The sequence below is a fragment of the Accipiter gentilis genome, chromosome 29, assembly GCF_929443795.1.
Source record: "Accipiter gentilis chromosome 29, bAccGen1.1, whole genome shotgun sequence".
Taxonomy (NCBI): domain Eukaryota; kingdom Metazoa; phylum Chordata; class Aves; order Accipitriformes; family Accipitridae; genus Astur; species Astur gentilis.
Window position 1 is genome coordinate 958,651 of NC_064908.1, and position 27,386 is coordinate 986,036.

Genomic DNA, 27,386 nt, shown 5'->3' on the forward strand with positions numbered 1-27,386 from the left:
TCTTTCTCCATGCTAATAAAAATACTCGTAAGTTGGTTCAGGGCTGACAGTGCGGTATAGTGCTTGAGGACTTGTGACATGCAGGTATTTTAATAGCTTCAAAGGGAGAGAGTGTAATATTTTTGACCCAAAATTTCTGGTAAGTGAACTTAATTCAGCTTTTTCTCTTTGGACTTTTCTGAATGGCAGAACATGTCAACTTAACTGTCCATTTTGTGCTTTATTCTTTTAGATTATTTTTGTGAAATGAAAAAGCTATACCTGTCTTGAGGTTCTTGTCTCTATACACAGTTTCCCTGTCGAGGCAATTTCTGGAAGGGTTTAGAGGTTATACTAATGATTGGGGGGGGGGGGTTGGGATGACACCATATGTTTGACTAAAATTTTACTGGGGTTGGTTTTTTTTTTTTTCAGTCTTGTTATGTGGGTGATCCTGCATGACAAGAGAGGTCAAAACCGATAATTGTTAATTTTTATGTGTATAAGTTCCATCTATAGTAATTTGCAAGGGGATGTACTAGTTGTGAACAATTGGCTCTTCATTTCTGATGTTTGTGTTGGAAGGGTGTCACCTAAGGAAATTTCTGGTGCTTTTTTCTCCTGTGACAGGTGTTTGAGTGGTGGCATTTCCGAAAATACGGCACATCTTTCATTGAGCAGGTTTCTGTGAGTCATTTGAGGCCCCTCATTGGTGGTGCAGAAAACAGCCCTCCAGCACCAGCAGCATTCTCTGCTGGAGAGAATGAGACAAGCAGGCAGAATATGCCAGGTGATTGTTAATGTGTCTCAGCAGTTTTCCTTAAGCTTCAAGGCAGCTGGTTCACAGGAACTGGCTTTTAAATGGCTTTGACTTTGCATTAGTGTAGTCCTTGTAAGAACTGGAGAAAGGCCTATATCTTACAAAGTGCTTTATTAATAATGGTAAAAATAAACTAAGTAATAATGTATTTTTGATCTACATCATTCATTATTAAAAATATGATTTAGAAAATATATTGCACATTTAGCTAAAACTGTTTCAGTAACATCAGATATTTACTATTCTGAATGTTTGCAAGATAAACATTGTATGAGTATAAATGGCAGTGCTTAATCTTTCCATCATGTGCTTTTGTACCCTGGCAATGCTGGGGAGCAAAAATATTTCTGGGATAGCAGAAGTTTATGAAGAAGATGATTGTATGATTGTGCTCAGGTTGTATAACAATAAAATTAAAGGAGCTTTTGAAAATAAAACTGCATTTGCAGTACTGCATTTTAAAGTCAAGGTAGTATTTCCTGTGCTCTTCATTCAAAAAGTACTTTTTTTTTTTTCCAGAGTGCAAAGTGTGGCGAAATCCTCTCAATCTTTTCAGAGGAGCAGAGTATAGCAGGTATTAATTATCTTACTTACCATTGCATATTTTTTTAAATTAATTGAGGGCATACAGATGACTTCTTCACAGAGCTTACACTAGGAATATCAGGAGATAGCTGAGGCCTGCAAGATTATAGGGGTGATTGATGCCAATCCTATGTTTAAAAGGTACCTATCCAAGCTTTGGCAGTTTCAGTGTTAAGAATGCAAATATTACTGCAACATCATCAGGTTTTTTGAGAGTACAGTAGGAGAAAACTTTATTCAGAGATTGAGACAGTGATCCTGAATCTAAATTCTCTTTTATTAAACTGATGTGGCTGTTTTGTAAGTCTCCTTGTGTTATTTCATAGGAACAGCTGCTTCCTAGGAAGCCAGTTCCCAAGCTGTTTAGAACTTTACAACCTGTACAGATTATGGAACAGTAGTACTTGAAACTTCTGGTTAGTAGCTCCTGCCTTCTATTAATAAAAATTTTCTGCACTAGCTTCGGTTGTTAGGCATATCAGGTGTCCCCCTTGGTATCAGCATTACTATTTACTAGGAGCGCGTCTTACTGAAATTTCTCCCATTCAAGATACATGTGGGTGACTGGGAAGGAGCCTCTTACATACTATGACATGAATTTGTCTGCTCAAGATCATCAGAACTTTTTCACGTGCGATACAGATGCCCTTCGGCCATCAGATACAGGTACCAATGTTGTATATGTAAGATGTATAACTGTTGGAGAGTGTAAAGTGGGTATTTTTAATATATTTCAAGGTAGTGCAAGCTGTTGTGTCAGATACTTTGTGAAATGATAGCCTTTCCAACTACTAAGGAGGTTTAATAGATGTATGTAGTGAAAAGATGTTTTTTTGCCATGTGCTTTCTCTACTAACTTTAAGGCTGTCAGGATCCTGACATAGTTTAAGATCTCGCACTTTTCAAATAATTAACAACACAATATTGAAAACCTGGATTGTATTCTCAACAGCTAAAGATGTGGTCTCATTTAAACCTTAGTAATGAATAGCGCAGTCTCCAGAATTCTTTCATTGTGTTCCACATGTTTAGTGCAGAAAGTGTTCTCTACCTGGTTATTGTCAGGCCGGGTGCGAGCTATTGTCAGTTTGTCAAGTTCCGGAAGTGTTACTTGTCAGCTGGCTGTGACATGCTTGATATGAATGATGTGTTTTTGTTTCACAAAATGGAGTGTATTGTCTCGCTTGCTAAGCCAAGACTAATATTTTGTTTCCAAAAGAAAACTCAAACATTTTTCCACTTTACTCTTGCTGGACAGCAGAAGGTTTTGTTCCAAAAGAAACATGTATAGATTCTTCAGTTTTCTTATCGTACTTGAGATAGGCCAGATATGTAACTCCATGAACATAAGGTTTTGGAGTTCTTTTAGAACTGTAATTTAGTGTGAAAGCTATTAGTTCTGCACAGAAAATGGTAGCTCCAAGTATGTTGTTTTTCTTTTGCTAGAAGTTGGGTTTTGGTTTGGGATTTCCATTTTTCCCCAATGGCAACGTAATGGAGAGGGGTGTAGAGTCATTGCATTGAACTTTTGTTTGGTCTTTACCTGACTGTAATTTTGAATTGAAGTTTAATTCAAGCGGCCCCTTTGAATAGATAGATTTCACCTTTTTTAATTGTTTGCTAGAATACTTTCTAACAAGGTGATAAATTATTATAGTATATGTTGAATTGGCATTGCCATGTTATGCCACTCAAATGTGCTTTGTAAATTTAAAAAGAAAATTTTTAACCCTTTATGCTCTGGTGGTTGTTTAAATACTTAAGTATGAAACTATACCTGTGCAAGACAGAGCTTACTCTATCATTGTTTTCTTTGAAGTTCTGTTTGAAAGCGTAAATTAAAATTCTGTGCAGGTCCGTGCAAGAACCTGTGTTTAACAATTGCTCCTGCCAAGCTTTCAACAAGTCTTGGGAAGTGTTTCCAAAAAGCTGTAGCAATTTAGAAATTGTACATCTGCCTGGTTATGTAAGCTGTCTTTGCTTCTCAGTGTAGGAGTTCTTAAATGGTCAGTGAATAATCTTCCTGGTGGTGTTGCTTTCTTAAATTAAATTTGGGGCGTAATGAGAAGTTGCAAGATTCTGCTGTTTGTGGTAGAAACTCATGCTGGAATTAAAACACTTGTTTACTCTTTCCTGTAACAATCATATAGCAAACAGGAATTTGAAAAATGGAAGTGAATGTTAATGTAGAGCTGAGGCATAAGCAGCCAGCATTGCCTCCACTGGCTCCCAGGTGTTTCGCCAGTGTCTCTGTCCCTCACCAGCCTTTCAATGTTTTTGCAACAGTTATGCAGAAAGCATGGCGAGAGAGAAACCCTCAAGCCCGGATTAAAGCAGCGTATCAAGCTTTAGAGTTGAACAATGAGTAAGTTTAGAGTATAAGTTCAATTGCTGTATTTCTAGTGTGAAAGATTAAGTGGAACGATATTGAGCATGCTATCAGTTTCTTGTTCTAATAATTTACTTTTAGTAAAGTTCTGAATAGCTTAAGGGGAACTTCCGTGACTGAGAATTGCACACGGGGCTGTCAGTTGCACTGAAGTATTGAACTGTTCTATAAAAAAATAGCCTTTGTTCTCTGTTTTTCTTGGGAAAGATTCTTTTAAAAATCTTTGTATCAGTAGCGATAACAAATGAGAAATCTTATTCAGATGTGGAACAGTCTAAATTGGATATGAGATTCTATGGCTTTCAGAGATGGCATTGTGGTAATACTGTATTTGGACTTCATGGATGCCACTCCAGTAAGGGGTTTAAAAATACTCTTGTAACACAAACCAAAGAATTTCACACCCTTCCGTGATCCGTTTTGTCATGTAGTCATCTTGTTTTTGTGTAAAATGTCTACCTCCTGGTTTTAAAAAAGCAAAGCAAACTAAACACAAAAAACCCTTCTCCAGACAATTACCAGAGCGTTTTTAATACTTCAAGGAAAATAATTTGACTTGCTGTTACAATTCTTTCTTTTGTTCTTTCTCCAAATGTGTGGGTTTTTTTCTGTAAAATGGAAAAGGTTTCTGTTTTCCTGACAGTCACTGTTTGAACTCAAGTCAATATTTTGGTACTTTAATGTTGTCAATGCTTAGCTATTAAACATAAGTGAAAACTGCCCATTTCTAATGCTTTTAACGCTGATTCAAAAAATACTAAACTTTGTCCCTCAGAATAATTAGTGGGTTTTTTTCCTTATTACAGTTGTGCCACTGCATATGTCCTCCTGGCTGAGGAAGAAGCAACAACTATTGTGGATGCTGAGAAGTATTTCAAGCAGGCTCTGAAAGCAGGAGAAATGATTTACAGAAAGTCTCAGAACTGCCATTCCCAAAGCCCCCAGCATGAAGCACAGCTGAGTAAGGACTTTTGAATGGCATGAACTCTTGTTTTTATGTGAGCAGAAATGTGAAACTAAAGTTATAGTTAGTGATTCTAGTTTGATTCCCAGTTCAGGGAGGCAGTTCCTACTATTTTAGCCATGCTTATGCATGACGTGCTATGTGATCTTTTGTAATACCTGAATGAATCTTCGGAAGTGGCAGTTACGATGTGTCTTCATCATGGGTTGCCTCACTAAGGCTTGGTACGTTATTGTCATGGAAAGTTAGATAGGTAGAGCAGATTAATGAAGCAATTAGTGTGTGTCAGTAGCACCTTGTTTTATTCCACCCAACATTTTGGAAAAAAACCCAGATTTTTTTTGTCATTTAACCTAGTTAAAAGTTGCTGTCATTCATCTAGATGGGCCTTGATTGGGACAGCAGTAGTAATTATTTTATGCTTTTACATGTGGTTAGGAAAAAGGTTGTGGGGTTTCTGGTGGGTGGTTGGTTTGGGGTTTTTTTTGAGAGAGGGAAGGAGAGATAAGGATTGAAACTGATAGACTAATCTTTTTTTATCTTTGTTATCAGGAAGAGACACCAATGTGTTGGTGTATGTGAAAAGGAGACTAGCTATGTGTGCAAGAAAACTTGGAAGAATACGAGAAGCAGTAAAAATGATGAGAGATGTAAGTAAAAATTTAAAAAATTGAGCAACTGTTGTTTTCAGACACATTGTCCAAATTGATGGTTTATAGTGTCTTTCTAGGCATCATAATTAGTGTAATTGAATTATTTTCCAATGAGATTTGCACATCATGTTTCATTGTTTTTTTTTGAGAACAGTTTTTCTGGTTCCTACATGTAGGTTTTAGATTTTGTATGATATGATGTCATATGTTCACAGTTCTGTTGTCTGGTTTGCTTCGTGCTTGACTCGGCAACTAACTTGTCAAAATAGCCAACTTTAGACTTCATCATAATTTTAGTTTCACTTGCCCAGGGTTTATCATAAGTTCTTTTTTCATAGGAAAATATTACTGAGCAAACCAACTCACTGTGGGAGCTGTGCAAATTTGGCCTGAGAGCATGTTGTGTAGTTACACTCAGTATACTTATTTTCCAGTAGGTGAATGTAGGAAAAAAGTAAGGTAGAAATGATGGAATTCTTTTCATGCTGCTTATATGTCAGTTTCTAATACTGTGAAAGAACAGAACATTGAAAAAGCTTAAATTATTGTACTGATTTCCATTAAGTATTTCAGGGATTCAAGTGCAATTCTATATCTGCTTAATTTATTTCTCTTTATTGATTTGCAGTTGATGAAAGAGTTTCCACTTCTCAGCATGCTGAATATTCATGAAAACCTCCTGGAGGCACTGCTGGAGTTACAGGCTTATGCAGATGTCCAGGCAGTTTTAGCAAAGTATGATGGTAAGTGATGCCTAATGGGAAATACTGGTGGTTTTGTATAAGAGTGTAGGTGAGATAGGCAAGGTGTGCCTGTCCAAAAGCAGATGTCTACCCATGATCTCAGCTAGTTGACTAGATTCCCTTCATTGGCAACCAATACGCGCTTCCAGAGTGCAAATCAAGTTTTTTCTTTTGAATGATGAGGTCAAATTTAGGCAAGATAAATTGCTTTTTATTATTAAAATTACTTTTTATGTTTTTAATTCTAATCTGTAAAAAAGTCTTGCAGCTCACTTTGCTTCAATTCAAGGATTATTTTAGTTTTTTAATCTCTTCTACATCCCTGGTTATGCCTAAATTCATCAGCCTTTTTCAGTCAGCACATAGGCCTCTAAGTAATAGATGTAAATAAGCTGGAAAAGGTAGTTTTCCCTTCTGTAATCTTCCAGGCTTGGCCTCATGATTCTGTAATACTGAGGGTGCTCGCCAGAGATTAGCAACGTGTAAGCATACTGCTTGCCAGAGATGAGTGGTATGCAAGCTTTGGTCCATTAAATGGCAGTAGTTTACTTTCACTTTCCATCTCAACTAATATGTTTCAGGTGTTGTGCAAGTCTAGATAAAGGTTAATAAAATATATACTTACTTTCTTATTGTCCTCAGAGTTTTGCCACCTAGATATTGCCCACATCACTAGTGTACAAAGTGCTGCTGTCAAAGCTGTCCCTTATATCACCTTCAGCATGGAGGGACGTAGAAGCAGTATTTTGTGGCAATCATTCCGTGCCCTTGAGAAGTTGGTATGTTCTCCCTTGTGCCTCTGTTCTTTATTGCTTCAGGGAATCCAAAGTAGGATATTCTTGTCCAAACCCTGTGCCCCTTGTGCGTGGCCACCCTAGCAGCCTGCTCCTGTTACTTGACTGTCCATGTTGTTCTGTGTGGATTCTTACTAATTTAACAAATTTGCTCTTTTCCTGGTGCTTCTTTATGTTAACATCAGGAATTGTGACACTTTCTTAAGAAAGGGTTGCTGATTTTTTTCTCTAAGCATCTGGAAAAATGAGCATGAGCTTCAAACTCCCTGTAGCACCCCTGTGTTTTGCTTGACACGACAGCCAGACTTCCAATAAGTGATGGACAAGCCCAGAATGGGATTTACAAAAAAAGCAAGAGCCATCTGACTATACACAACATGGTACTTGGGAATTAGACCCCAGACTTTGTCTGCTTTTAAAGTAAACTTCTACTGTGGAGTGCTAACCTTCTAATCTGTAATTGTCAGCTCATACTTGGCCTTGGATATTCTACAAAACCTACAAGTAAAAGAATTTTTCCCCATGGAACTGGGAAAGAATGGAAATTGCATTTTCATTAAAATTTGTCTACCTGTCTGTAATGTAATTTTTTTGGTCAGCTTCTAGTCAGTCTCTTTCAGTATTGTGTAAAACTCTGTGTTAATGTACAGTTGCAAAATTAGGTAAAGATTAGAAGCTTATTTTAAACCTTCATGGGTTAATACAGGAAAAGTACACTGTTCTTAAGTGTGTATTTATACATACATTTCTCTTTGAACTCAGTTTCAGTGTCTTCGTGCGTTTAGAAAAAAAATAATTACTGTTTTACACCTAACTACGACTCGTGTGAGTTTTTAGTCTGAGACTGACTGGTGACCAGAAAGAAGACTGTGCAAAGAAATTAAAAGTGTCTAATCATAGCTGAAACGTTCCAGATGTTACATTCGTTGTCTGGTATACCCAAGTAAAAATCTTTAAGCTCAAAGGGTGTGGGTTTAAAATATTTGTCTTTCCTTAGACTCTTACAGCTTAATTATTTTATTTTATCATAGATATCAGTCTTCCAAAATCAGCAGCAATATGTTACACAGCAGCCCTGCTAAAAGCCAGAGCTGTTTCAGAAAGGTAAGCAAGCACGTCTGTGAAAACAGTGGTTTGCTACTAATCTTGGGTTATGCTGTAAAATATGAATTAAAAAGGACTAAAGCCAATATGTAGCCGTTACATTTCTCAAAGCAAATTAAGTGTATTTATACGTGTATGTGTGTAGTTAAACGTAATTTAAAGTTTCTTTTAAGCATCCATAAAGCTAATACAGGTGAAGATGTTTTTCAAGAGCCCATGTACACACATGTGCTTTTGCATAAATTTTATTTTCAGTGTCTTGCTTGTGATGTTCAACAGTTCTTTGTTTTGTGGATTGGGTGCAGGATATTTGTGGTGGTTCATGTTGGCATTTCACTTTTGTTCTGGTCTATTTGCACAGCTGATTCTAGCTTTACCTCCAGGTAGGTGATGCTGTATGGGCACTCAATTACCTTATGTGATTGACATGAAGTTTCAAAAAGTTAAACATAACTTTGTCACATGGGCGTGGATGACAGTCCATATACCTAAATTAACATGAAATTTGTCTCCTAAAAGGGTTTGTTTATCTTTCTTGATAAATAAACCAATTTTTAATGAACTCCAAGCTGACAATGCAAAGAAACACTTGGTTAGAATTTATTATTTATTACTTTTGTTCAGTGTGGATTTTTCACTTCAGGTTCTCCCCAGAAACTGCCTCCAAAAGAGGGCTTAGTACAGCAGAAATTAATGCTGTGGAAGCTATTCACAGAGCTGTGGAATTTAACCCTCATGTTCCAAAGGTAAGAGTATTTTATTTCCTATTGGACCACTTTTTATTGTCTTCTGTCTAGTTATGTTATCATTTTGTTATTGGAGTCTTCCTAGCCCCATGTTTTCTTGAAGTTGATTGTAACTCCAGCCATTGCTTTATTAAACGTGCTAGTATTTATATCATAAATGTTTGGTGGCCAGAATTAGTTGTTTGCAGTAAGTGATAATCAAACGGGGTTTTTTGCAAAAAAATTGAACTAAAAATTTTCTAACTTGTTGGAAAATCCAGTAATGTATTAGTGAAGTCCCTTTATTGGGTAAGGGTAAGCATTAATAAATGTAAATTTAGATATTTAAAATCTCTGAAGCCAAATTAAGTTCTCCAAACAATAGCCACTCGTAGTGCTGTGCTTCCAAGCATGGCTTCAGAACTTGGGGTATTGAAAGATCTACAGTCACTTATTTTCTTCATGCACTTGTAAACAAGATTAAGAGTCAGTATTGCTACAGGCTATAATTTAATGTCTGGCATTACTTGAAGTGGCCAAGATACAGATTCCACTGAGCATTGGGTGAAAATAAAATCTTATGTTGCTTTTTACTGTACTAGTATTGGTGATGCATTTGGTTTGAAACCTTGAATACAGAAGGTTGGCTTAGTTCTGGGACTAATCCTCTGCAAATGATCACGGAGTTCCAGTGACTATTGCTGTGAAGGCTCGAATTATCCAGCCACTCTATTCTGTCTGCCTGTCCAATCTAATAGAATGTGCACTGAGGAAGCTAATTGCTGGGAGAAATTGCTGCTTGTTTGCATGACTGATCAAGAGCGTAGCAAGTTCATTTCAGACAGTCTCAGACAGATTTTTCTTTAGCCTCTGCCTTTAGGGGAAGAAGATTATAACGCATTATCTAAAAGTTCTTTTATTTTGTGTATCCTCCAGTTGTTTCAGGAGCCTCGTATACCTTTTTAAAGTCAGATATAATTTCAAACAGGCTGTTTGCAAAATATGTTCCGCAGTTCTACAATCACAGAAACTGATTCTAGTTGCACTAATTTGATCTTCTCTTCTAACTGTATACCTATCCCAACTTCTTCATGATTTTTTTTTTAAAATTATGATATTGCCTTGAAACACCAATTTATTAGATGGCAGGTCAGAATTTTATTGGTGCTGGCTATCTAGAGCTGTGAAATGCTTATAGTCAAAGCAAACAAGTAAACAAGGGCACAAACAAGTGAAGTAACTTGCCCAATGGGTTACAGTGGAATAGTGAAGAAGAAAATCTGAGTTTCGAATTTGCAGTCAGTTCTGTCCCATGGACTAAAAGTAAATGAGTATGTAAAGTAGAAATCCCTTTGTTCTTGCATGTGATGAAAGTGGTTGTCTTTGCACATAACATCATTTTGCATAAGGAAAATAAAATAATGTTTGTTTCTCTTTGTTCTGAGTTATGCTTTTACAAGGATGGGTTGTGTTTGGAAAGTTAGGAAGGCATTTTACAGTGCTGGAAAATGGTACTCTTAAGCCATTTCAAATTGGAGATCAGTAACTACATTTTGATAATGTATGAAACAATCTTTTCCCATCATCTTCTGAAGATCTTACAAATTTTTATTGTGTATAAAGACTTTCTTAAATCTGCAAAACCCAAGATATTTTCAGTACTGATACCTTGCCTGTTCGGTGGGTAAATGTGGACACGAAAATTTGCCAGACTGTAGAATTTTTCTGTTTATGTGGTAGCATGGGCACAGAGACAGCCACAGCCTGGAGTTCACCATTGACATGTTGTGGCAATACTTGCAGTGGGGCTTCATCACCACTATTGTGTTCGTATTCCCTTGCCCTCTGCGCAGTTAGTACAATGGAAGAGTGGGCACTGCGGAGAGCATGAGGAGTCAGGTCAAGGGTCAGATATTTGAGACCATTTTCCCACAGCAGCCCTGTGTGAGTGATCCTTTACTGTGTTAAAAAAAAAAAAAAAATTAAAAAAAAAAATAATTGAAGAGGATTAGAGGGGATTAGCAAGAATATTACCCTCTGGAGTGTAGGCCCAAGGCACTAAGAGAAGAACCTAGCCAGGCAGTAAATGTGCTTTATTTGGCCAGGGCACAACCCCTCCTACATTCCTTCAAGAATCTGAATGGGAAAAGTTAAGTCCTCAAACTGGATTAGTAAATAATCTCATAGTTTGTGGCATCTGCTGAAATAAATCGGTGAGTTAGCTGCATTCTTACACTTTGGGAGACAGTCAAAGGAATGACCAGCTACATTGATCAAAGATGTGGATTAACTTGGGCTGTTATTGAATGAGACACTATATGCTAGGAGAGAACAACTCACAGGTAAATACTAGAGCTGAAACTGTCATTTCATTCTTGTAAAAGTTACTCATCTGTTTTAAAAAAGTGAAGTTCAAATGAATACCTGTCCTTTTTTAATGTACCATGAGAAAACAAAATTGCATGTCCTGTGTTTCAAGGGAAATGGAAAATGATTAATCCTTGTGTTCTTTGACCCTTCTGTGCATCACATATTCTGCTGATGTAGGGAGAAGGCTGAAACTGAAAAAATCTGAAATCAGAGATACTTTGTGGTAGTCCAGAAAAACCACATTAAACCAAGATTTTTTGTGGGTTTGGTTTATTATTCTTCCTTTGGTTAGCATACTGACACTTTCTGGTTTTCTACTCATACTTGAGAGCTAACAAGTACTTAGTCTCCTACATTGAAACTTTCAGTGATTAAATGATGAGCAAAAATACCGTTGTTTTGTTTTGTTTTTTTTTATCAGTCTAAACTTGTAGCTCATTGGTAGTGTACCTGTGGCATTATACTTTATGTATATTGCACAAGCATGTATTTTTATTTTGCCTTACTGAAGATGCTTTTTTCCCCCTGATATTTTGTGTGTGAAAACCCCAATTTAAAAGTCTTATACATGGATGTGCGTTTTGCTGTTTTTCGCTTCCCATGTGAGTGCAGACTGTCTGCACTGTGTCAGGACTGGGCTGTTTCTTCAACAGGTGGAAGTTGGCCTCTGTGTGATATGCTCAGTTATGCCTCAAATGATCATTTATGTTTCACAGTTAAAGTTTTTGGAATATTCTATGTAACCAAGTATGCTTTCCATTTTTACTTTCAGTATTTACTAGAAATGAAAAGCTTAGTGCTACCTCCAGAGCATATTCTGAAACGAGGGGACAGTGAGGCAGTAGCATATGCTTTTTTCCACCTCCAGCACTGGAAGAGGATAGAAGGGGCTCTGAATCTGCTGCACTGTACATGGGAAGGCAGTAAGTATCTCTCCTTGTTTTATTTTTTTCTGTACAGTAGACTAATCTCTCTGCCTTTATTGACCTCAAACACGATTGGTTCTCTTTGTGAGAAGCTTGTCGCTTGGTTTAGATACAGATCTAATGTCACTCACTCTTTTTTCAGCATTTAGGATGATCCCATATCCATTAGAGAAAGGTCATCTTTTCTATCCCTATCCAAGTTGCACAGAAACAGCAGACAGAGAGCTGTTGCCAAGTAAGTGGTTTCTAAGCAGTAATGATAATAAAACATAAGCTAAGGACATGTTCAGTTTGTGGTATTCTGTATTTACCTTACTGTGATTTTTTTAGTTTGAGCTTCCTGTGAAGGGGATTCAGCTATTTGTTGATGTCCCTCCCAAACGATCCTGAAGCACTTGACGTGTGTGTGTGGTAAATGTTAGCTTGATTCTGTAATAACATATGTCCTTCAAAGATGAAGTCTGTGTGTGGTACATTCAGACTAAGTTTGGCCAACTTTGAGAACAACAAAATGGACCAGTTCTTTAAATTACTCTTAAAAGAAGCCATGGATTTGACTACTGTTGTAGAGGAGTCATTTCCTTTTAGCAAGGAATAAATGCATGGTTCCAGTCCTGTATTTGGGTGTCTAGCAGAATGTGTCTGTGATTTTAGGGAGATTCCTTCGTTAATTGATAGCTTCATAGAATATGTATTGCTTTGTCATTAATTCTTTAGTACATATTTGTCTACTAGACAGTATGCTTCCTGGAACTTTTTACCTGTGTAGGTATTTCTATGGCTTTATACTAACACTTGACACTGAAAAGTAAGACTTGTCCAGCTGCCCATTACTTCAAGATTACTTTATGTAATTATGAGCCTACATCTTTTTTTCTTTAGGTAAGGCAAACAAACGAAATCACTAGGGCCTGTGCTCATCATATTTAGGAAAATAGCATTAATTTAGATTAGAATTGGACTGTTAATTGTACATGTTAATAGAATTCCTTTGGGGGTGAACTTCTACATCATGAAGAAACACAAGTCCCATGGGACTGGAAAGGGCTACTGCAAAAGCGACAGCAGACCCACTGAGACCACAGCTGTGGAAAGGAAAACTACACATACATGTTTCTATTTAAAAGCCTGAAGTTATATTTAAAATGTGTAATTTAAATTTGCCCCCAGACTGCTTTAAATTACTCATTTCTCACTTATGCAGGATATTGCACAAGGAATTCCTTGGTTAGCAACTAACCCTAAATTGTAGACTTCCCAGCATAATTAAACACCAACGCATGCAGATATTTCAACACGATCACTCACACATTCCTGTTATGTTTTAAATATAAAGCTACCCATAAATAAAATCATCTTAACACTTTTATTGCAGTACTTCCTCAAGAAATCTTGACACTTAATTTTTTAAAATTTATCTATTTAACATAATGTTGACCAAATCAGTGATGCAGAAATCCTGTATTGGTGTGACTAGTAACAGTTCTCAAATGGCTGTGAACATACAGAATTCTCTTTAGTTGTCCTTACCTATTTCGGATTTGATTTTAATTTCCCAATGTAGGATAAACTAGTGCAAAAAGAATCCTTTTTTTTTTTTTTTTTTTTTTAATACTTTCCCATCTTACTTTGGGACCTTTCCTAAATTATATTGCTCCATGTTTTAAAAGTCAGGTGAGTTTCTACATAGTATAAGAGCATAACAGTGTTCCACAGTAGACAAGTAGTTTCTTTGGTTGCTCAGTAAAGAGGACTGTGTTGCTATCATACTGTATCATGACCTAGTAGGGCTGGTTGCATGTTAAGAAGGTGAACTGATAATCTCTGGGATAACATTAAACATCTCTGATGGGCATTAGACATGGAACTCTGAATGTTCTACTAAATTGTGCTCCAAAGTCATATACTTAAAAGCAAAACAAAATCCAAGCACTTTGCCATTAATGAGTTGGAAGAGCACAAGCCACTTTTGCTGGGCTTGCTGTTATAATGGTAGCTTTCATGTGCCAACATTCAGAAACAGTAACTGAGAGGGTAAAGTGTCTTTTTCCTCCTCAGACTTCAGATTAAAAATGAATACAATTGTATATTCTTGTTTTACAAAAAGGCTTACTTAAATTCTGAGGCTTTTGTTGGATTTTTAAAAACAGCTTGTCAAGAAGTGTGCAGCCCTTTCATGATTACTAATGTCTATAGAAACTTTTTTTCATCATTTAAAAACCCTTTAAAATCATTGGATAAAAGTCAGAGCTGCAGGTATTCAGAGCCAGTAACTAATTGCAATTCACCAAACAGGTCCTCAGCTGGTAAGCAGTAGTAGTGTCTTGAGTGCTGAAAGCTCCATATGCCAGCCCTTAGCCTGTCTAATCACCTTCTTTTGATTTTGTTACCATAGATTGGAAATTGCAAGGAGCTGCTATGTACAGAATTTATAACTTAGTCCTGGGACTGTTTTCCTTGAGGTCTGCTCTGTCAGCTGCTCTGAAAAAAATTTACTGTAGTCTACTAACCAGAAATCTTTGAGAAGTATTGAGGAGCTACCTTACATGTATATATAACATGATGGTTGTTTTGTACTTGCTGAGCTTCTTACAGGATGGGGACATGTGCTGTTCTCTTCAGCTATCAGGATTAATGCTTCAGAGGGTTGAAAACACCTGAATTGTTTAAATTGGTCTGGGTAATTTTGAGAGCTTGTGAATTTTACAGTTCTTCCCTCTGTCCCGTTAAAAGAGTGGGTACCAAAAAGTAAGACTGATGAAATGCTTCAAAAATAAAGCCCATGCAAGTGAAAAAGAAGATTGGGAAGAGAGGGATATAATGACTACTACTAATAAAGACAAGAATTTAGTGTAGGGGAAAAATTTTTTGAGAAGTTTAAGCACTGGGACCTAACATGTGCTGCACAATAGTCTTGAGTCCACACTTACTCCTTCTGAAAGTCTAGAACTGAGTTACAAGACTGTGTAAATAATTCAGAAAACCGTCCTTGATTATCAAATGTCAATATTCTTTTTTTTTCCCTTTCAGCATTTCACGAAGTCTCTGTTTACCCACAGAAGGAACTTCCCTTTTTCATCCATTTCACAGCAGGCCTATGTTCCTTTTCGGCAATGCTTGCCCTCCTTACGCACCAGTTCCCTGAGCTGATGGTCATTTTTGCTAAAGCTGTAAGTATTGTCTCTATCATGGGGCTTGCTTGGGTAACTTGTGGGATCTGTGGGAGTTTTGAGGTCCATGGTGAGGTATGCTCTAGTCAGTCTCATGCTTGTGGGGCATGAATTATTTTATCTTTTGTAAGAATCTAGTGACAAACACTTGCTGAAATTTGGGCAAAATGTCTATTTTGACAAGAAGGTGAACTGTTACTGTAACATACCATGACTTTAATTTGCACTTTTATGGTGAGAGAGCAGCATTTCAGCACCAGAGAAATTTTATCACAGAGCACTATGTTGAGTATGGATTTTATTCTCATAGAAGTGGAAGACTGCACTGTGAGAGCCTCAGAAAATAAATTTGTTGATTGGAGATTTTGAGAAGTGTGTAAAAGGCAGGCTGGACTGCAGGAAAAACAGGTCTCTTGTTGAGCATTGGAAACTAGTAGCATGATGTGAATGAACTGATGAGAACAGAGGAAAAGTAACTGTTGACTTCCAAGCCAGGTGCAGAAGTTAGTTAGCTGTCACCTTTTGGGAACTAGACCAATAGGGTTTATATCTCATCTGGTTCCAGTTACTAGAGAGAATGCATTCATTGACCACAGTTCTGTCATTTGAGTACCTGTTTAAAGATAGAAACTGGACTTGACAGTGGCAGTGAGGCTTTTAGCTAGATACGTTTCTAATCTGTGCTGCTTTAAATGTATCCAAGTATGTCTTCTGTTGAGCCATTTCTTTCTATGGGATCCTTCTGTGCCCATCTCCTTTCTCCCTCTGCCCTGCTCTTTGTAGGGTTTCTTTTCCTTGGTTATCTGTTAACATTGCTGCTGGCTGTAACCTTGTCATGTTTCCCTGGACTCTGAAAGCTGTGCTGACTTAACTTTGGCAGAGGGATAAGCTGCATAGGCAGCTTCCCCTCCCCAGTTCTCAAACTAGGCCATGCAGTATATTCGGCCTTTATTGAACTGTGAATCTCATGTAGTAGAGCAGAGTGGCAAAGAGCTCTGACCTCTCAATGAATCATGTATTCTAGCTTTGCTAGTCAAAATAGAGGTTGAAAGGTGTTATGTTTTCTTGCTGGTTTAATGCAACAGGTAATGGAGACCTGGGAGGTAAGCCTTTTTTGCTTAAGTCTACTTTGTTCCTAAAAGTGTTGGCTTTGCTAGCAATTCTAGTCTACAGTGTCCAAGTCATGCAGGTCTGAGAGTGGGGCCTCATTTTCTGTTGATCTTTATGTTGGAAAATGTAGTTGGACATGCCAGTGACAAATTTCAGGGCGGCTCATAATTGGCTGGGTTCATAGTAACTAGGGTCTAACTATCTGCTTGATTAATTCTGTAAGAACTGCATTAGTAAAGTTGTATGATTTCCAAAGAGATACAAGGTCAAATGTTATGCTAACAAAGAATTGCTTGGTAAAGTTCTCTCTGCTGGGTTTCTTGAACCAAAAAAAAAAAAAAAGACTTTGTAGGAGTTAGTTGGCTTTGCATAATGGCATTTTGAATGTCAAGTGACATGTCCAAATGCGGGGGAAAAAACTCCCAGGGTTTGGTCATTTTGGCAGTGTGTTTATTTCACTTGTTTTCTATAGGAAAAGATAGATAGTGTCTGTTTAGCTGAAAAGATGATCAAGAAGCATGCATATCGCCGCATCATTCCACCAACTGAGTCATGGTAGTGGCAGGCACAGACGAAGGGGTTCTTGCCACTCACTGTGCTAGTTTAATACTGGCAAAAGTGGAAGCTGTGTATTGAGATAAACAGACAAAAAGTGAATTCTGTATTAATCTCTTGAGACTGACAGCTGAGAAGGAAATACCATCTTCCAGTATTGTGCTATTTTAGATAGAATTATAGTTAGCTCCCAGTCACACTCTAATATTCTTTCTTATTTTGAATATTAGATTATTGTACTCTTGAACCCATTCCTGATGTTTTCAGAAGCATTCAGAAAACTTATAAGAAACAATGATATTCAATATCAAACTAACACTTCTGATTTTATTCATAGATTGCTTCAGTATTTTAACTATAGACAATGCTGTGATTGCTGCTAACACTTTATAAAGCATTATCTCTTGTGTTCTGGAGGTATGTGGCAGTAGCATCTAGTTGAATTTTCATAATGAAAATGAAAGTTTACCTTCTCTTTAATGACACCTGCCTCTCCACCCAAGAAAACTGTAATAAAACAATTATTATTTGCCGTATCTAGTGTTATATCTGCAGGTAATTCCAGTGCTTTAAGCATTCTGAATGAATTTTTTTTTCCTGTGTATTTCATTATTTCAAGTATTTTTTCATGACACTGTTTTAACTTGCTAAATATAGTAATTTGAGATAATAAAGTTCTAGACGGTAGATAGCTGGAGTGCTTTGGCCTTACCAAAAAAGCGATACAAAATATGTTTCCAACAAATTGTTGGATTTCCAGCAAATACAGAACACAGTTTTAGGAATGACAATTGGAAAGTATTGTGTATATGGAATTTTTCACTGTAAATCTCTAAGCAACTTAAATATGACTCCTTAGATTACATTTCAGTTACTTCTTAATCAAACTGCTGTTTCCAGCAATTGAATCTACAGCAAACTGCATGCCTCTAAAGGGTTTTAAGAAGTTGAATACCTTTCTATTGACTTGAAAAGTCTGAGTTTACATATTTTCATTTGCTAGTGCTTGAGTTTGTTTCCTCCATAATAAATCACAGGGTAAGCCTTGGCAAATTGCTAAAAATATTGTAAGTGGCCAAAAATCACAATGAAGCATTTACTAGTTCCAATGTATACAGCGTAATACACCATCAACAGAGACTTGAGCACTGGCACCGGCTGTGAGTCGGCTCCCTCTGGAACAGGAGGCAGTCCTGCCTCTGTGCTCCCTGGCCCTGGGACCAGGCGCCGGAGGGATTTTTGTTGTGTCTTGCACAGGTGGAAGGGTTTGCAGGCACTAGGGACTGGTGCTGGCAGAAGTGCTTAGCATTTATGCGTCCAGTTAGAGCCAACTGTGGCTTGTTAGTTCTCTTGCAACTCGGACTTTTAATGTTCTTTGACTAAGGGAAGATGTACCATGTGAGTCAGTGCCAGTGAGGACAGTGGAACAGGCAGCGCTAGAGAGCTCCGTATGACCTGCAGTATGAGTTCAAGTGCTCTCAGTGGGTAAGACCTCAGCCTTGCTCTTTGTTTCAGATGGATTTCTGATCTCGTGGAGAATCACTCTGTTCTTGATCATCAGAGACAGCTCTGTTTCTTAAGTAGTTGCTGTTCAGAATTTTCTCAGTGAGTGACAGAAGGGAGGAGGTACGCAAAAGGGATGACAATCTATACAGTTCACTGAGCAAGCTGAAAAATACTGTTACATAAAACAACTTCTGTTGAAACTGCAGGCAAAAGGGTCTGATTATTTTTCCATTCAGTGTGAATTTTTATTAATAATTACATAGGTGGAGAACTGGGTAGCTATGTATCATCTTGCAAAAGTGATGTTGCACAATTCGTTCTGTATTGTCTTACAAAGACACTGAGGAGTCTGCCTTCAAGAAAACTAGAGATGCAGAGTGACAGCAGGCACTGTGAATAGTCTTCTCGGAAGTTCCTGAAAACAACTAACATGCTTACCTTCCAAGCAAATCAATCCCATTTTTTAAGTCCAAACCTTATGCTACTGGAATAGACCAGTATTGGTTAATGTTAAAGTATTGAAAAAATATTGCAGCAGTGTTCCTGCTGAAAACAACTTCCTTGTTCTGGGAATTGGACAAAATCCTAAGACAGTCCATGTTCCAAAGTGTTACGATATGGATCGCTTGATATTTTCACAACAAAGAAAGAAGTCATGGGACTTAAATTAAAAATTGGCTAATTTTTACGGTTGCAAGATTAGGGGAAAACATTTCTCATTCTGGTTGTTCCGTAGCTCCCTGTTAGAGGATTCCTTGCCATTTTGCTGATAGCAGCCATCTAGAGACAGAAAATAGGACTAAACAGAGCCCCGTCTGGCAAGTCCTGCTTTCTGTGACACTCTGCTTTACTTTCTGAACAAATCCCCCTACCACTTTCCCCAAAGCTCATTAAGTGAGACTGGAGAATTAACTTTTTAGCCAGCTGCTGAACTTTTCATATTTATAAACACTTGAGTCTTTTGCTTATCTAAGAGAAAATGTGTATAGTTTGGAGATGTGCACTTCCCTGCCAATGTGTAATGAGTGGTTCTACACTTCATAGAAAAAAAAGCCTGAAGTTTCCTGTCACAGCTGAGTGTCGATGCCAAGGGCAAAGGTTTCTTGCCTTGCTAATCTACATCTTAACTCATGCACTTAATGTGAAGGTGCCACACGCAAAAAGGCAGGGAAGAAGCTAGCTGCAATGAAAAGTTCCTGCGCTGCTGTGAATGTTATGTTTTAAAAGCCTTTTTAATGTAATATTTGAGGTTATGATAGAAGCCAGGAGGGCCAAAGTAAAACCCTCAAAGTAAATGAGTCCTGTCATTGCTGCCTCATGAAAAGAGGGTTTGTATGAGGATAACACGAGTCCCAGCGGAATACTTGGGGGATGGGTTGAGAAGGTGCAGGGGAGTTTGTGCCTTTTGTTTTAGCCTAATCTTTATTTCTGGAACTGTTTAGATGGCATCTAGAATATGGATCCTGTCTGGAAGCATGGGCCAGTCTTGGTGGATGGTCTGTTCGGTTTTCACACATTTGAATCGATGACCTATAAATAATCCATGCCTGAACATCCGAGAAAATACATTATGCTTCTCCCCAGTCTGTTCAACGCTGAAGGCACACTGCTCAGAGCAGCTGGAAGAGTTGTAGCACAGAGAAACGCCATCCTAACCCCTCCTGCTTCTGCCTAGGTGCTGCGGGTGCTGTGGCCTGTGAGTGCTCCCAGCGTTCTGGCCTCAAGCTGAGTGGACCATGCCAGGGGTGAGTGGACAAGGCTGGAGCTGTGGCTTCCAGAGGGTTTTTTCTTTTGTGTGCCTTGGCTAATATTTAATGTTTACTACAAGCCTATTTCGTGGCATCAGCATTGAAGGGATTGTAGCTCTGTTGCCTTGAGGGAAAGATACAGGGTGGTTTTTTGTTCATACCTTGAGCCTGTAAAAGGACATTGGTTTTGAAACTGAGCTAATTTGTTGTTGTGTTCTGTTTCTTCCAGTGCTTTGGGACTCTTTCACCTTTCAGCTTCATTATGGAAAATATTGAGGTCCTCCTGCTCTCCAGTCTCTGGCATCCGCTGACTCCAGTGTGACTGGAGTGTGCTTTCCACGATGGTTCAATTTTGTTGTTCTCACAAGCCTCCCCCTCTGGTGGTTAGCTGACCCCTAGACATGGGGGGCAAGGAAGAAAGCTGGGCTATTCAAACTGATATCTTTGACAGGCTTCCATATTGGTAATGGTGCTTAACGTATGAATTTCTTCTTTGGCCTTAGTCTGTAATCATCTAAGAAAATAGTTTTTGTTGAGCAATACCTTATTGCTCTCTTAATCACTTGTACAACTGGAAGCTAGTACTTCCTCTGTAAGAAAGGAGAGGACACAAACTGAGCAGATGTTTGTGGAGTATTGACACTTCCTTCTCAGCTGCAGATGTACCAGATAATTGGCTTAGATTTAATTTTATAAACCTTTCTCAAAATATTTGTTAACAGCAAAGTATGGTTCTGCTTTCTTTATTAAAAGGTTGCTTCTTAACACATTGAATTTGTTGACTTCTTAAGCGTCTGTTTAATATAGATTATAGTGTGCAAACAAAGATTGTTTCCCCTGTATCCTGTGAGCTTGCATTACGCAAGGACACGGTAGTATAAACTCCTCTGTTTTGTATTGTTACTTGTTTAGATTTAATTGTGCATCTTCTGTCTTTCAAACCACTTTACCTTGAAGAACAGGATGGTTTCTGAAACTGCCCAAAGTGGTTGTGACATCTGCATGGGAGTCTTTTTGGGCGACCTGAATTTTCAAGCGTTAGTCCGAAGTACTGTTGTTGTTGATATCAAGACTTGAAGAGAACTGAGATGTGGAGCACTCTTCAAAGGAATTGCTTCATTATACAGACCAGCCACAAGGGTTTGTTTACTACAGAGGTGAAAAGATGGCAGTGGCAGCCAAGTGGTTTGAGGTAACTGGTGTGACCTCCATTTCCACTCTCCCCCATTAGAGAAAATGTCTACTTCACATTCAGGTCTGCTGCTTGGCATTGAGGAAGCAGTCATGTTGGCCAAGGCTTTGTAGAAGTGGAGGTGATAAAAATAGGCTTGTGGATAAGTGCTAATTCTGAGCACATGAAAAGTTGTCCATCATCTTACGTGTTACAGATAAGCACATATACTTACCCATAATAACTAGGGAAATTTCACATGTTCAGTCTTCACTGATCTTTGTGAAGGATTGATGTAAGCTGTGATGTTGATAGTTTCTTTCAAAGGTGGTGTAAATTAGCGGATGAAGCTTGCTGTAGCTTACTATATTCTCTGAAATAATACCTAAATCAATCAATTATGGGTCAATTTGAGTTGACCTGTAATCTGTCTTGATGCAGAAGACTGAGAAATACTATTTAATTTTCTTTCCCATATCCTCCTTTACCTTGTAAACAAAGTACTATGAAGTGGACAGTCGCCTATGCATCTCATGTACTCTGGCTAAGAGGAAACACATGTTTGCGTAGAAATGCCATTGTTACTCTCCACTGTATATTTCTATTGACTGGGCATTAATCCAAGTTAAATACTTGAATTCACTGAGGAGTCAAGAGGGGAGCCTGACAGAAAGGTACTACCAAATTTTTTTGAGTTGCCTAACTACTAGTAGGTAATTTTCTCAACTTTCTTTCCAGTTGAATATGCCATTGGGGCTGTTTCTCACTGTGGAATCATGGTGGTGATTAATAGATATGTTGTGTTCATGTAATTTCACTTCTTGGTCCGCAGGGGCCCATAAGGTAACGAACCTAATGCTTTTTAAAGTTGAACATTTTCCAGCATTTGTGTGGGGTTATAAATGAAGTACTGCCTCCCATGTATCATCCCAAGAGCTGCTTTCTTTCACTGTCCTCCCCTGACATAACAGTAACAGAAAGGGGATGGGCTTACGCTGAAAGTGTAGCTGGCAACAGGCTATGTAATGAAAATCTTCCTGCCTTTCTAGAAGTGCCAGTAATTCTTGAGGAAGGAGGAGCTCTCTGTATGGTTTCTTACCAGGATTGTTCAAGCTTCATAGAACATTCATTTGCTAGTTAGGAGCAGGGCCTTACCACCTGATCCATACCGTAGTAATACCCTATCACTCCACATGCAGTTAAGTTGCGTGCATGTATATATATGAAAAAAATTACAATTATGACTTGGGACAGGTAAGGATTGATTGTTGCCATTTCCTGAAACATGCAGTAGGGTGACATTATAGCTGTTGAGGTGGCAAAAGACTTTCCATAAGGCTGTATGTGATGTTAGTAGACTTCTCAAATTTTCATTTTGTTGAGAATAGCCAGTGAAAGTCAAGGAACTTTAAAATCAGCATTTATTTATAGACCTGATACTAATATGTGTATTTGTAAGACAGGGTAATGATAGTCTCTGATTCATTTAGGCAGGATTTGAGTTTGGGGGGGCTTTGGTTTGTTGGTTTTTTTTGTTGCTCGCATTGTCTCACCGTGTCACGACAGACTAGTTTTTGATCAGAATGTCCAGGAAGAGGAATGCTGCATTTCTTCCTGCCAACGGACAGGAAGGGAAGGAAGGAGGGAAGTGTTATCACAGATAGTAAAGCTATTGTTTGTGAGGCAATTAGGCAACTAAATTCTTGTGTGAATTTGCCCTATCTTACCACTGATTTTAATGAAAAGTGTCTAAAGATCTTTGTGATTCAGGACTTCTATTGTGTATGCATCTGGAGAGGAAATCACACAAGTGTGATTTGTTATTATTGAAACAACTTTCTAACACTGGCTGACTTTAAATGAAGTATTTGGAAGTTAATACCTAAATGCTATCGGCTATTTAATGTCATTTAGACACACTAATCTTTGAGCCTGACAAATGTCCATCAGGTGTACTATTCCTATATACCTACTTATCTGAGGAATTAGTAAGTTTGGAAGAGTGACTGCCGTGGCTTTGGTCTGTAACTGGCTCTTTGTGCAAGTAGGAGCGTTTTGATCCAGCATTTCATAATGGCACAGTGGGTGCTACCAGTGTTCTGCAGTGACTGGTACCAGCTGCCCAGGGAAGGATGCAAGAGCAAGCCAAGGATGCGCGTGTCTCCAGAGCACTCTCCAGCCACTTGTGTTGCAGGATCATCTCCTCCAGAGATGGTTACTTTGTACTGAACAGCTTTCAAGGGGTAAAATTTTCCACTGGCTACTGGCGCTACTATAATAATAAAACTCTTAAAGCAGCGGTGAGGCAGTTTAGACTAAAATATTTCTGAGTAACAGGGTCTGCTCAAGGGCTTATAAACCACATCAGAATTATCCTCTGGGGAATGAGCTCTCTTGCAGTTATTTACCATGCTGTGAGCCCTTCATTCTTTGAAACTGGGGATAGATAAGCTAGCGTTACTAGCCTTCATGCATGTTTGTATGTGGCAACAGGACTTTTCATGCCGTCAGAAACCCCAGTCACCAAGGTTGACAAATTCATAGTGGAGATGGTCACCTCTTAGCCCTGGCTGCTGCACTGGAGTGGTTCTCAGTCTGGGTTTGTCACAGGCCAGTTCTCTTCCTGCATCTCGTCTGGCGCTGGCCAGGCTTGTTTATTCCCTGCTCCTCGTCCTGGAATTGTTGTGAGGGTGCCAAGGCTTGTAGATCCATGACTCTGAGCAAGGCAGGGTTTAAAGGTCATAGTCAAGACCATTAATAACAAGGTGCAAACGGCTGGTTTATATGTAATGTGAAGCTTTTTACTTATTTCATTTTTGCACTTTGGGGGCTCTGTTTGCTTATGGAGCACTTGGTGTCTGGTACCTATTTAGGCTGAGAGCAGGCAATTGGGTTCCTTCAGGCCTTCAGAGGAATGCAGAAAATTGTTCTCTGGTGTTGTAATTCTGCTGGGATAACTGGAGCTTATTTGTCTCACTGCTTATTAAATGCATACTTGTCTTGAGGTCCTCTTTTTTTCTGAGAAACATTGGGTGAATCCCAAGGACCACAAGTGAGAGGAAGATTCCAGGGGGAGGGGGAGAATGAAGTGTCTGCACCTCTCTACAAACTGCATCATCCGCCTCCAGTGCCAGCAGGCTGAAGAGGTTAAATAGCAGCGCAAACCCCCTTAGAGAAAAGGAGACGTACGTACGGGGCTCATATAGGCATAAATTAATTTTCCCTTCCCCCTGCCCAGAGTTGACACTGGGGAGATGCACCTCCCAACCTACTAATACGGGGGGGTGTGGTTGGGAGCCATGTGAGGCTGTGCTGAGGTTTCAGAATGGGACCAGCTGTGGAGGTAGGGAGCAGATGTGCACTGGTGCTGTATCCTTGGAGCAGAGGACAGTATCGGTAGCAGGGGCAGAAAGAGCAGATGCGGTTCATACTCTACCAGCCTCTGAGTGGTACCCAGCTTGCCCTGTTTTGCTGTTAAAAAGGACGGACAGACTCCTCCCTTCTCTGTTCTGCTGTACGGCTGCATAGGTGACATGCAAGCTGTTCTGATCTGCTTATGGGTCAAAAATCTCTTAAACGTCAGGTCATGTTGACAGTAGCAATCATAGTGGGCTTCTGTGTACAGTCTTCTGTGGTCTGAATTCACCCAACTTCTAATAAAGGTGGATAGAGAGGAAGGGCAGCTTCTGTTTCCAGCTCTGTCTTGTCTCCTGGCTCCCTCCTCCCTTTCTGGAGCCTCCTGAGTGGGGTGTGCTCTGCATGCCCCAGCCCTTAGCACTGTACGAAGAAGACAGTGATCAAGGATGCTGCTCATGTGCTTGGAATTTTCCTCGTTTCCAGCTTTGGTGGTTGTATTGTGCTTTTTGGTAGGCCCTTTGGTGAGCCTGGTCGTTGGGGAAAGCTAGATAACACACCCACACTTATTGCATCAATAAGGGTGCATCCATGAAGATGAGTATGTTTCTCCATTGGGGATCTTCTTGTTTTGGTTATTTCTGGCCAATGACATTTTCCTTCTACTCTGGATGCATTGAATTGTGCAATCATACTGTGGCCTCATCAGCTTGGGCCCTTCTCTTAAGAACCTCTTGATTTCTTTTCTAATTTGGCTGTAGGCTATCATCAGTTATAAAACAGCGTGACACAGTATGTGGCTATTGCATTCTCCTGCACTGACTCACCAGCTGAGATTCCAGAGCAGTAACCCCCCTGCTGCTAGCTGGAGCAGCCCTCCGTGACTCGCGTTCAGTAATAAGGGGTATGAAAGCTCCCACACAGATCTTGACAGGTTATGCAAATGTTAGTCAAAATGCCCCAGTAAATCTGTCCCTGAGAGCTGGACCTGTTACAGCAGATGACCCCCACAGAGCACGCTGTTGTTGGCACACGTACACGAGCGAAGCCTTTTGTGCACGCATGAACGTGATGGTGAACAGAAAGGGCCCACGGCAGTGACGAGGGGGTTTTGGGACTGGGGTGTAGCTGAGCAGTGTATACACTCTGCATTGCTGGGGCTCAAAAACTTAATCGATCTCACTACTACACCCATCCAGAAAAATGATGGTGTCACCTCGGCTAAGGCCTGCCCTCACTCGCACATGGTTTAGTAGAGAAACTACCCTGAATTTAAGTGGATCCCATGTTTCCAATGCCTTCTACCTCCTCCTGTGTGTCCTGTCCAGCTTCTTCAGAGAAGGTAATTTATTCAGCAGCTCATTAAGCAATTAATTCTGCTCCTTGTCCTTGAGTTTGGACATGCTTTTGACTGGAGGATAATTAGAAGATGATCTTGCATAAAAGGCTCCCTGCACATTTTAGGCAGATTACTTAGGAGGGGCTTGTGAGAGGAACTGAGTGTTCCCTGACAAGACTGCAACCTTCATCAACGTTTAAAGATGGAAAACGTCTGCTTGCTGAGGATGAGTGTGCTGAAGGGGAGCTTCAGTAGGGCTCGTTGGTGGGAAGACATAGACCGGTCTGAATTTCCTTCAGCCTGCCATGGGACGTCTTCCTGAACAAGCACTGGGAGTCAGCTCTAGCTAACCAGTGTATTTCTGATTCCCAGGCATTGTGCTTTTGCTAGTTGCTTGTTAAGAAACAAGGAGTGTAGTCTTGCATAGCCTTTTGCAGAAGAAGCGCTCACCTCTTCTGTCAGGTAGACTCGAGCTCGTTGGGCTGTCTCCACAGCTGCTCCTCTGGGTGCTTCTGAACTACTTGTACCTGCTTCCAAGTATTTTAACTCCTCTGATTTACTGCTGTGCTGTGACAGGGGAAGGCAGCTGGGCAGGGAGTCAGTCCCATGGTGCCAGTGGACCTGGCAGGGCTACGGAGGGCTGCCTTCTCAGCTATGGCTATTCTACGGAGCGCTGAAGGCATCCAGTCTGAGTATCTCGGTGATGGTACGGGGAAGGGGGGGAAGCCAATAAACCCAAGACAACCTGTCCTCGGGAGTTTTCTCCTTTGTTTTGAAATGTTGAACATCTGCGTTCAAAGGGAAGGCGTATTTTGGCAGCAGCCATTGATTAAGGTGTCATTCATCAGGTGGGCCTGCAGATCTGCTACGGAGCAGTATTTCTGCTGGAAGACACTTCCCAGGGGTCCTCTGAAGTGGAAGAGATGTTTATTGATGCCTGACCCTGGGTCCCCAGGCACTGGGTCCCTCCTAGCCCACGGAGCGTGTCCTGCTCTGGGAGGGAGGCTTGGACTGATTGCCGAGGGGGCAGCATTTTTTTTAAAGTCTGTCGTAAATTGATGGTAGGTGGAGCAGTAATGAAGATAAATGAGGGAGCTCTTCCCGGTAGATTAGCCTGGGTGCTGACGGACGCTGTGCTATGGCAGGCTTGAAATGCCTTTGGCCTGGCTCAGACCTCCCGCTCACCTGCCAGCATTCCTCGGCACAGCCGAGACGGAGCAAGTCTTTGTGGAAATTGCCTCTCCTCGAAATTCAGAGGGCTTCGAAGGGCCTGGGGTGAGACCTGGGAGCCTCCCAGGTAAACACCAGCTTGAGTGCAAGTTCTGCAGGAGCAGAGAGGGCGAAAGGTGCTGATCAGCCCTCTCGCACTGTCAGTATGGGA

General features: G+C 39.7%; 1 protein-coding gene across 5 annotated transcripts in view; it reads left to right on the forward strand.

Moving 5' to 3' along the window:
- ST7L (suppression of tumorigenicity 7 like) overlaps positions 1–27,386 on the forward strand; it is a 102,356-nt gene that overhangs the window by 2,532 nt on the left and 72,438 nt on the right. For 2 of the 5 annotated variants that reach the window (XM_049831917.1, XM_049831919.1), the window contains exons 3-16: positions 610–769; positions 1,319–1,373; positions 1,935–2,050; positions 3,671–3,749; positions 4,580–4,734; positions 5,290–5,387; positions 6,019–6,133; positions 7,959–8,031; positions 8,675–8,777; positions 11,899–12,049; positions 12,195–12,287; positions 15,083–15,222; positions 20,069–20,138; positions 20,371–20,910. In XM_049831917.1, coding sequence (XP_049687874.1) covers positions 610–769; positions 1,319–1,373; positions 1,935–2,050; positions 3,671–3,749; positions 4,580–4,734; positions 5,290–5,387; positions 6,019–6,133; positions 7,959–8,031; positions 8,675–8,777; positions 11,899–12,049; positions 12,195–12,287; positions 15,083–15,222; positions 20,069–20,122 — 1,392 coding nt within the window. In that variant the 3' untranslated portion in view covers positions 20,123–20,138; positions 20,371–20,910. Of the gene's footprint in view, positions 1–609; positions 770–1,318; positions 1,374–1,934; positions 2,051–3,670; positions 3,750–4,579; positions 4,735–5,289; positions 5,388–6,018; positions 6,134–7,958; positions 8,032–8,674; positions 8,778–11,898; positions 12,050–12,194; positions 12,288–15,082; positions 15,223–17,117; positions 17,402–20,068; positions 20,139–20,370; positions 20,911–27,386 lie in introns of those variants that run through there. The other 3 variants (XM_049831921.1, XM_049831922.1, XM_049831918.1) reach the window with 3 other exon arrangements.